Source organism: Helianthus annuus, chromosome 2 (genome assembly GCF_002127325.2).
Source record: "Helianthus annuus cultivar XRQ/B chromosome 2, HanXRQr2.0-SUNRISE, whole genome shotgun sequence".
Lineage (NCBI taxonomy): Eukaryota > Viridiplantae > Streptophyta > Magnoliopsida > Asterales > Asteraceae > Helianthus > Helianthus annuus.
Genome location: NC_035434.2, coordinates 34,200,068 through 34,211,660, shown reverse-complemented (window position 1 = coordinate 34,211,660; position 11,593 = coordinate 34,200,068). Strand labels below are relative to the sequence as shown.

General features: G+C 34.5%; 1 protein-coding gene across 1 annotated transcript; it reads left to right on the top strand.

The window, feature by feature from the left end:
* The first annotated feature begins 6,904 nt into the window (after window positions 1-6,904).
* LOC110915312 lies at window positions 6,905-10,544 on the top strand. The gene is made up of 7 exons (XM_022159988.2): window positions 6,905-7,050; window positions 8,703-8,887; window positions 8,972-9,222; window positions 9,301-9,504; window positions 9,590-9,682; window positions 9,772-9,888; window positions 10,058-10,544. Exons 2-7 carry the CDS (start codon window positions 8,722-8,724, stop codon window positions 10,442-10,444), a joined length of 1,218 nt encoding a protein of 405 aa, XP_022015680.1. The 5' UTR covers window positions 6,905-7,050; window positions 8,703-8,721; the 3' UTR covers window positions 10,445-10,544.
* Window positions 10,545-11,593: the final 1,049 nt, after the last annotated feature.

Sequence of the window (11,593 nt, the reverse complement as noted above, 5' to 3'; positions counted from 1 at the left end):
CCTGATGTGGTCCAGGAAACCACAGATAAGATTGCACAGATCCGAGATCGCATCAGTGCGGCTCGTGACCGTCAGAAAGCCTACGCGGATCGAAAAAGGAAGCCTCTGGAGTTTGAGGTAGGTGATATGGTTTTGTTGAAGGTATCACCCTGGAAGGGTGTGGCACGCTTCGGGAAGCATGGGAAGTTGAATCCGCGATATATTGGGCCGTTCAGAATTCTGGAAAGAATTGGGTTGGTAGCATATAAGTTGGATCTACCTGCTGAACTGAATGGAGTTCACGATACATTTCATGTATCCAATCTGAAGAAAAGTCCAACTCAAGATACCGTTGTCATTCCTACCGACGAAATTCATGTTGATGACACGCTCCACTTCGTTGAAGAACCCGTTGAGGTTACGGATTGGAAAGTGAACAAAACCCGCTGGAGCAGTGTCAAGCTCGTCAAGGTTCGTTGGAATGCCAGACATGGTCCTGAATACACCTGGGAACGTGAGGACCGGATGAAAGAGAAATACCCCCACTTATTTCCCAAGAACCCTGCGACTAGAAACAGAACTTAAAATTTCGGGACGAAATTTTTCTAACGGGGGGAGAATGTGACAACCCTCACTAAACCAGGTATCCGTACGAATTAATTAATAATTAATTACTGCTTAATTAATGTGCTTACTTGAAATTACTGATGAACTGCTACTTGATTTCTGATACTTGTATATTCCTGCATCATACTTTACATACCGTCACTACATTATTTACATACTGAACTCTAATGACAAACATGATGCACAAAAGCACAGTAGCACTATGAACGGATAACCTATTGAACATGCTGATAAAGCCAGCATCAGGCAGACACTGCCTCTAAGGCCTGTATGAGCCAGAAAGATTTTACTACACCCATAGTGAGTGTAGGGACACAAGGGTTGTAGAACTGCGTCTCTAGGAATAAGATACAATGACAGGATGTACCTAGGACATACACTGAGCACAAAACTCAGCACTTTGATTAACAATTCAGCTTTTAGCTAACTAATAAAGTGCCAAAACATGAGAAAAATATTACTAGACACTTTCCCAAGTGTCGGCAATAAGTTGTGTCACTAAAAATGGTATTAACGACACTTAAAAGCTTTGTTAAGCACTTTAACGGATTACTATCCAACCGAACAACCGGACTTTACCCGGAACATGAAAATATTGCCATTGACATTATCTGTCTTTTTCTGAGCCAGATAGGATCTCTGAATACCCTAACACTCGCTATAAAACACAACACACAACTAACCGGGTTAAGCACTTAACTAACTTACTTAACCTAACTAATAACTAACTAATAGTTACAATCCAACCAAACTACCCCCCCCCTAGAAACCGTCCCCATCTAGGGGGACATACTTTGTCCTCTAAATCAATATTTTAATCCTTTGTTGGATATCTAAAAGGCATAAGATCCATGGGTTAATGAACTTTAATTTGGTCTATAAGTAACAAGAGTTACACATATGATCTTTCACAATCCAACACCACACAAAAACACTCTCTCTTGCTCTCTAAAGGCTTCGGCCGAACACCCCCTTGTCCATCCATCATATTTTCGGCTTCCATCTTCACATTCCAACAACATACAAGTGTCAAGGGTCACGCATAAGGAGTCTCGGTGCACTCGGAGCTCGAAGGACCTCATTCTCTTGCTTTTATCCTCTCATTTTGCGCTTAGATTCTTCCCTAGCCTCGAGCTAGTGGTATGTTGCTTAAATCACCTACTCGAACTATTTTAAAGTGGTTAATATGATGTGTAACGATTAAAACTCGAAATCTTACAAGATGATGCTTTAATGTCTACTAAAAACACAAGTAATGATGGTTAAAAGTTCATTTGTTGTGTAAAACTTGTAGTAATTGAATTGTGTGGTTATTCGGACCCGATCTATGTTGTGGTAGCTCGGATCATCATTTAACCCGGGTTGGTCATGATCATGAATCATGACATAGGGTTGTTTCGAATGAAGCAAGGGTTAAAGGGTGAAACTCTACCACACACGAATCATGAACTTGTGTAAAAGCGTTTTTACCTATAAAATAGTGTTTAAAACTAATAGATATACGGATCTACAAGTGGTATTTTCAAAGGACCAAGTGTCAAGAAAATCATGTTTTCTAAAGACGGATCTTATGATAACTAGAATGATTTTTAGAACACACAAGTGTGTAAACACTTGTGTAACACAAAGTTTCGGCAAAATAACTATTTTTGTAAAATTTACAAGAAGATGTAAGGACGGACTTTCTATAAAAACGGGGGTTTTACGAAACCGGACTAATTTATATTAAGATCCGCTAAAAGTAATGAGATTTACTTCACATTTTTGAGTAAATCACAAGTTCATGAAATCTTTGTGATTTACATATTATTTAACTAGTTGATGCGTTGAATATTGTTTTGATTGAATAAGAAATTGGTTGAATTGATTTGTAAAAGAAAATGATACGCTTGAAAGCGTGGCCACCTCCAGTTACAGAGGAAACTCTGGCGAAATTTTTCCAAAAACCTAACACTTAGAATTATTTTCACCATAAGTGTTAGAAATACTTTTTGACATGTTTTCAAAATATATAAGTTTCGCCACGACTTTATTTACAAAATATCGGAGGTGGGATTTCACAAAATAAAGCTTAGTAAATATATATTTAATATATATATTTTTCATAAATCACTTGATGCGTGTTTATGATTAATTTGTGAAGTATAATATTGTTTTTAGGGTAAAAATAATATTACCAAACGTAACGGATCCAAAATAATACGAACGCTTTCACGATAATCATATAAGTTATACCGGTAATTACTATTACCACTCGATCGTTAAAACGTAACTTACGCAATTTAAAGAAATGACTGTGAACGCGTATATTTAACAAAGTATTATTTTGGGAGAATTTTGTGAAGTAAAAATATAATATTTTTGAGAAAAATATTTATATTTTGGAGTTAGAAATAAATATATATTAAGTGAGACTTAATAATATATTACGAACGCACATGTATTAAATCCCCCATCCTTGGGAAGGAAATTAATTACCAAGTATATACGGAATGTAAACACGAAATAGTTGTCTAACTATTTCCCAAAAACGTAAACCATAAAGCTATGGCACGACCGTCCGTCTAATAGAGTTAGTACATGTAGGTCGTTGCACAGCTGCTTGACTTGGAGTATTGCTTGGTAGAGACGCACCTCAGTGAGTTCATGTCCCCCTTTTCTCTTAACTGTTTTCAGTTTTCTAAACTGCGGGGGTGAAATACATGTTACTTTGATTATGAATACTTTATACATGGTAAGGTTAGCGTAAGGAGGGTTACTATTTAGATCATGTGAATGGGTAGGCGGAAACTTGAGGTCATTAATCCTCAGGGTAGGACCGAGGGGCAGGAGCGATAGATCTATTTGGGTGTAGCGAGCCCAGTCCCAGGCCCAGCATAACGGACCTCGGGATGACTTTGTACCCGACGCATAAATCTGCTAGGTTTGAGCCTTCCTACTTGCATTTCACACATATCAATGGCCTTGCAAACCATTGGTGATCTCTTTTTCCTTATTTGCTACATACCAGGATTTTCTATACAAACGAAGGTTTATTTACTCATTTACACATGAACTCGCTCAACATTATTGTTGATTTTTCAACTTACATGTATTTCAGGGAATTAAAGGATCTGGCACGGTATGGCACGTTTTCCCGCTGCACTAGTACGAGGTCATCCGGGTTTAGGGGATGTGACTCTTTCCTGGACAAGTCACAGTCCTTAAACCGTGTTTGTGTTATGTTGATGTTTGTGTTTGTTGAACAATGTTTATGTCGTTAGAGTGTGTTCCCGTTGAAACAATGTTGTTGTTTTTGGATTTTAAAACTTAACTAAATGGATGATCTTGCATGATTTTTATTCATATAGCTTTGTTATGGTTAAGCTATGGTATTAAAAAGTCACACCAAATTAACCACGCTTCCGCAAAGCCAGGGTGTGACATACATTTTATGTATTGACTTTATTTTAACGTATGTGACAGGTTGATAGGATGCTATGCTATGCTGAATCAAGTAGGAAGTCTAGAACCCCACCGAAATAAATCTGAGTTGTCGGAATAATATTTGTTTTTGAGACTCTATCTGTAATGACTGTTTTTGCTTTATCTGTTAGTAGTATGGGATATTAACGTTAAAGATATTGTCATTTAATAGTTGTTATGGATTCTCTTGAACAATCTGTTTCGCTTAGTGCCACGCCCCGATGATTCCGCCATCGGTTGGGGTGTGACATAGAGAAAGCAGGGCATAGAGGTGAGAGACTGAGCGGTGACAATAATAGTGGTTTTGGTGGTGGGTTGGTGGTGCTGGTGGATTGGTGGTGGTTGCAAGTGGAGAAGGAGAATAATGACAAAAAGATAGGGTTTTATTTATACATATACTTTTAAATAAAAGTGTAACGTAAAATGACTGAAGTACCCTCATGTGTTTTGCACATTATCAGACTTAACTAATAAATTTAACTATTTTAGTGCTAAAAGATGTAGAGTGTAATGGTTTTTACAAATAAAGAATTGTGATTGTAATTATTGAAGTTAAATTATACCTATTACAATTTAATACATACATAAATGACGAAAACTATAATTTACCCTTAACTTTTCTAATAATCTATTTCCTAATATATTAATGTTACTAGTTTTAAATTCCAATTTACGAAAGCTTCAAACAGTTTTCACAAAAATAATGTTGGTGTTATAAAGTCTCATAAAACCTTATTACTTTTTTTCAGCTTTGAAAATAAATTGGGAAAATTACTTTTTGAGTCCCTGTGTTTTAGTGGTTTTAACCACTTGAGTCCAAAATCAAAATGTTCAATGCCTTGAGTCCCTACAACCACTTTTCTTAACCATTTGAATCCAAAACACTGTTAGAATTTTTTTGTTATCTGTTGTTAAATAACCAAATTACCCTTATAGTTAAAAAAAAAAAGAAAAAACTATTTTTTATTAGATTTCTTTCTCTCTCTTATATCTCTCTATTTCTCTAAATTCTGCATCTCTCTCATCTTTCTTTCTCTCTCTAAATCATCTCCATCCCCCACTGCAAAACACCATCACCACCACCACTGTACCTTCACCGTCACCGCACACCACCGTCTCACCACCACTACTAAAAAGTAACAACAAGCAGTGAAATTATAAAATCAATTGCAATAGATCAAACAACAAGCAGTTGACTTTTTCCTTATTTACAAATTTACAAAAAATGTAATATTTCTTCAAGAATGGAGTTGAAAAATAGGGATTTTAGTTTGTAAAATTTAACAAATTTTCTATCTTTGTAGGCTAATTATTCATTACTCTGATCCATTATTCATATATCATATCAATCTACCCCTCATCTTGGTGATAATTAGGGTTTCATAAACTTATTTTGATCCATAATTCATACCATTCTACCCTCATCTTCCTTAAACTATTAACTTTCTCAAACTTCTAATGTACATTAAGCCTAATTTCATAAACTCAATAACAAATTAGGCATTTTATTCTGTAAAATTAGAGATAAAAGATACGAACTTCATCTAAAAACTGGGGATTTTAAACACGTTTTATGTTCTGGATAGGGTTGGAGAGGAGCGCTCGTTTCACCCATTGTGTTTTTTAGGTGGCGGTCGTGGGGCGGCACTGGTGGTAGGGGTGAGACGGTGGTGGGGGTGAGACGGTGATGGTGGGTGTTTAGAGGTGGCGGTAGTGCGATGGTGGTGGCAGTGGTGGGGATGATGGTGAGGATAATGGCAGTGCGGTGGTGTTTATAGAGAGAGAGAGAAAAGTGTGTAAAGATGAGAGAGAAAGTGTGTGTAGGTGTGTGTGCTGGTGTGTTTGTGTTATATTATAATATGTAATATATATAGAGTGGAGAGTTCAAATGAGAAGAATTTTTTTGTAAGAAGAAAAAACAACAAATTTTAACGAATAAGAATGCTTTATTTTACTTCATTTAATATAAGTATCCACTACTAGAAAATAGACCTAATGCAACCCTTTAGAAGCAACCTTTTTCAAATAAGTTGCATTTGACTCTAATGCAACTTTCTTGAACATAAAGGTTGCATTAGAAGATCTAATGCAACCTTTCTAATAAAAGGTTGCAAAGTTATAATAAATTTGCAACCTTTTTAATTAAAGGTTGCAAAATTATTTAGAACTTGCAACTTTTTTATTTAAAGGTTGCAAATTATTCTAAAAACTACAACTTTTTTCTTAAAAGGTTGCATTTGTGAAAATTTAAATGCACGTTTCGTACACACATGTGTGTTTCCGTGCATGAAAAAGATTTATGTTTTAAACATGCACGGAATCCAACACTAGAGACTTTTAACTTTCACCGTTAAAATCACATAAGCTAAATATGTTATAGCTCATAAGAATTATATAGTTTAACCGATGACAAAAAAGTATTTTCTTACATTCCATATATATTTTGAAAACATTTTTGTAATATATAATTTTAAAATCACCAACAATATTGTGTGGAATAGGGATAAGAATTTGATACTGGGTACTGATACGGGTACCGACTTTCTCCGTTTATCGGTACCGATACGGGTACCGACTTTCTCCGTTTTTCGGTACCGGTATAGTTGTATTTACGGGTAAAACATTGGTACCGTAGCGATACCAGTACCGAACCGGTGTATTCGGTATCAGCACCAGGACCCACTTTTCACGTTTTTCGATGTCAAAAATAAATTTCACTTCAAAAAAAAAAAATAGAAATTCCCTCCTAGTTTGTATTCCCCTAAATCCTAATAAGTTATCACAATTGGATATTCGCGCCCCCTAATCTCCTTCTCAAAAAAAAAATTAGAAATTCCCTCCTAGTTTGTATTCCCCTCATTCCTAATCAGTTATCACAATCGACCTTCGCGCCCCCTTAATCTCCTTCTCAGATTCAAGCAATTGAGCATCTTCGGCGGTCTGCATTCTACACTATCTGATTCCAGAAATCGTTAATCGGTATTTTGCCTTCATTATCTATTTGAAATAGTAAATCTGTATTAGGTCTTCTTATTTTAAAAAAGACCAACCATGTGATTATTGAATCATGCATTAAAATTGATGCTCATATTTATAGCGCAATGTTCACGAAGAAGAAGTCAAATTACTACTTGTGGATTTTTCTTATGGAATTCAATTATTATTGCATTTTATTGGTTTCATATGTAATTAGTATTTAGTCAATTGATATTTGTAGCCCAATGTTCACGAAGAAGTCAAAATTACTACTTTAGGTTTTCATATAACTATGGTTATGAATGATTTCTGATTGCAACCACTTCCTCAATGGCAGCATCCCATATATAGTTCATTGTTACAAACTTAATGGTTTCAGGACTTCAAAATTTCAAATCTCAAAAAAACATGAATTAATTACATTTGAATTAGACATTAATGTAATTTAGATAGCTACTGTATGATGATTTGTATTACTCCTTGATGTAATTTAGATGGCTACTTTATGATCATGACTGTTAGTCTGTGATGCAATTTATGGTTTTACTGAACCTTCGGATAATTGTTGGATATGTTAATCACTGAATTTCTAATTGAGTACTGTTGTTATTAGGGGTACAAACGAGCCGAGCTACTCGCGAGCTACTCGAGCTCGGCTCGAAAAAAAGCTCGAACACCGAGCTTAAATGAGCTCAAGCTCGAGCCCGAGCCTAAAAACAAGCTCGTTTAGTAAACGAGCCCGAGCCCGAGCTTCGCTTATCGAGCTCGAGCCGGCTCGCGAGCCAAATTGAGCTTTCTATTTATATATTTTTATTAATATATTGAACATATATTTATATAATAATAATTAACATTTATATAAATATAAGAAAATAACTAAATTATATGTATAATAATAATTATAATTAATAAAAATTAATTAAAAAATACTAAACGAGTTGAGCCTGAGCCTAGCTCGAGCTTGAAAAATTACCTTCGAGCTGAGCTCCAGCTTCAGAAATAAAGCTCTCGAGCTCGAGCTATCATATGTTAAACGAGCTCGAGCTCGGGCTCGGCTCGGCTTATTTGCACCCCTAGTTGTTATCACCTTTGAACTGTAGTTATTAGTTTTGTGGGAAATAATATGCGGCGTTAAACATTGACAACAAGTTGGATTAGTTGTTATGTGTGGAGTGCAAAGTTGCCCATCATACAGACAAAGACAAATGAAAATGTGTTGAGGAGTGGGATTCTATTACTTTCTCATGTTTGAAGTTGTGTTACTCAAATATTGTATTAGGGGTGTAAAAGCGCCGAGCCGCCCGAGCTTGTTTAACTTATGAAGGGTTCGAGCTGAAGCTCGGCTTGGTTCAAGACTTGTTTCTAAAATTCTAGTTCGGCTCGTGGGTAGTTTTTCAAGCTCGAGCTCGGCTCAAGCTTAACTCGTTTAAGCTCGACTCGTTTCAACTTTTTTTTCAAGCCGGTCTCGAGTAGCTCGGCTCGTTTACCCCTAAGCATATCTTTTTCTTATGTTGAATGTAGTTTGTGTATTTGGATTTGAAATGAACTGTGAATTGAAGGTGTATTTTTTGTACTTATCTGTTACTAATGTTTAGTGGATATCTGGTGCTTGCTAAAGTATGTATATCTATGACTAAACTTGTTATTAACTCCAGGATATGAGAGACATGGGGAATGTTAGGGATTGGATGTATTTCCCTAGACGGTTACCTGAATTTGAAGCTGGAGTTATTGAATTCCTTAATGCTTCATTTGCTAAGGCGGCAAAAGGATCTCAGATATGTTGTCCTTGCACTAGTTCAAGATCAATTACATCGCCCCGAATTAGAAAAAACAATAGGTTCGGTTTAACTACATATACCATGATTTTAGATTATTATTGGTTACACATACACATATATATTTAATGTATACTTGATTTCAGAAATATCCAAAACCAATAAAAGAGGACCGACAATGCTGCATCTTGTGCACACACGAAAAGTCAATGAACGAGAGGTCATTATATGTAATGAATTTGGACAACCAGTGGGACCAGCAACAAAGGAGAAGGATATAGTCGGAAAATTCTCTCGATTTTTGGGTACAATAGCTCGTAATCATAGTTATGCACCGTTGACCTATAGTTCATGGCATAAGGTTCCACATAAAGATAAAATATGGGAGTATGTCTTGGTAAGGTTTTAATTAGTTTTATTTCTTTTATTTGTTATATATGATTTTTATTTAAACCAAATTCTAATATTTTTTAAGGAAAAATACGATGTACCCTATGCTGCTAAAACATGGGTTTTAAAGACTATTGGAAACGACTACAAGGTACACAAATGTAGGTTCAAGAAAAAACACTTCTATCGATATAAGGACAACAAAACAAGATTGATGAACAGACCTAAAAACATTCCGGCAGATGATTTCTCACAATTGTTGAGGTTGTGGAGTAATAAAGACGTAGAGGTAATATTCTAGGCAATTTATATATTACTAGTATTTGTTATTTAGAGTTCTATTGGCTAATTCGTTTATGTTAATGTGTCTTCAGAAGCGTTGTTTGCGGGCTAAGGAAATTCGCATGTCTCAAAAGAATATGCACACAGCCGGCCCAAAAAGTTTCGCTAGAGTTCGTGAAGAGATGGTAATATGTCTTGGTGTTGCTGGTGATTAGTGTTTTCTAATGTTCAAGATGCTGATTTTTTTTAAATGTGTATGTTACCATGAATACAGAGAAACGACGACCCAAACAAGGAATTACCTAGCTTAACCAAAGTGTTTGAACGTACACGGAAAAGGACCGAAGGACGTTCATATCTTGATACATATGACGATACGGCAACGAAAATTGTAAGTTCTTTCTAGTTTTTCGTTATGCGGGTTTTAAATGAAGAATCTTTTATGTGTTGACTTTTAAAAGTCAGTTGCTTGTTCTGATTATGTTGTTTGGTCTGGTTTATTATTGGTTGATATTTTTTCTTGCTTTATAATTTTAATTTCCTTATATTCTCTTTTAAAGGAACAAATGAAAAATTACAAACCTCCCGAAGATGGAAGTGCTTTGGTGGATCCTTTTACGGTTGTAATGAACAAGGAGCATGATGGCTACCTTCGACTTTATGGTAGGGGTGTTACTAAAAAAATGTTGAAAAAAATGGATGGTGGTGAAGAACCATACATAATTCCGGGTGGGCTTATGGAATCATTCCAAGCAAGCCTTGAAGTTGAAAAAACCCAATTGTTTGAAATGAGAAAAGAAATTAAAGATGATCATCAAAGTAAAAAAGCTGAGATAGAAGCTATGAAGAAAGATTTTCACAGCCAACAAGCACACTTTGAATCTAGGATACAAAGTATTTTGAAAAAGCTACCTGTTGAAGTACTTCAAGATCTTCAAGACGAGTAGAAAGTTTTTGTTGCTTTTTATCATTGTAATCGACAAATTTGTTTTTATTAGGTTGTTTTTTTTAGTTTGGACATATGTTAAAACTACTATATAAGATATTTATGTTATTATTACATTTCTGGAATTAGCTAATAGAAAATTTAGTATTTTAAACCATGATGTTATATAGTTGCATTTGACTTTTAAAAAGGTTGCACTTATTGTAACTAAAATCTTTAAAAAAATGTTGCATTTGATATAAAAAAAGTTGCATTTTTCCACAGAAGATTATAAAAATGGTTGCATTTTAGAGTAGGAAAAGTTGCATTTGAGGTAGCAAAGGTTGCATTTGAGTGTTAAGAAAGTTGCAAATAAAAATATAAAAGTTGCATTAGAATGTAAAAATGTTACATCTTAAAAAGGTTGCATTTAAATAGCAAGTGCAACCCTTTCAAAAAAAGTTGCATTATTTAAGAAAAGGGTTGCATTAGGTCTAATGCAACTTCACCTAATGCAGCCGTTGATAAAAGGTTGCATTAGGCCTAATGCAACCTTTTCAAGTCCTAATGCAACTTTTTATCATGGTTGCATTAGCTTCATTTTCTTGTAGTGATCTAATGTTACTACAAATGTATATTGGTAGATCTACATAGGTCATTAATTTGTAGTCTTCCTCTTTAATAGCTAATACATTAATTTTTTTGTAACTTATCTTCAAAATATATATTTTTTTAAAAAATAAAATAAAATAATTTAAAGTGTAGGATAAATTAGAAGTTGTGTAGGATAAATTACGAGTTGTGTAAGATAAATTTCAACGTGTAGGATGAATTTCGAAATATGTAGGACAACTTTTTGATGTGTGTAGGCAAAAAAAGTTAGTGTGGAGGATAATAGTTTTTATGACTAATTAATTAGTCAAAAATGATAATAAATGAGATAAGTGAAAAACTATTTAATGTTTTACAAAATTACCCTTTTTCTTTTTCTTCTCAATTAATTTTTCTTTTCAAATGAACCTTCCCCTATATATATATATATATATATATATATATATATATATATATATATATATATATATATATATATATATTAAAAGTTTATGCATTAAAGACTTGTTTCTTGTACTTATGTGCATATAAGACTTGTACTTTATGTGTAAATGATCAA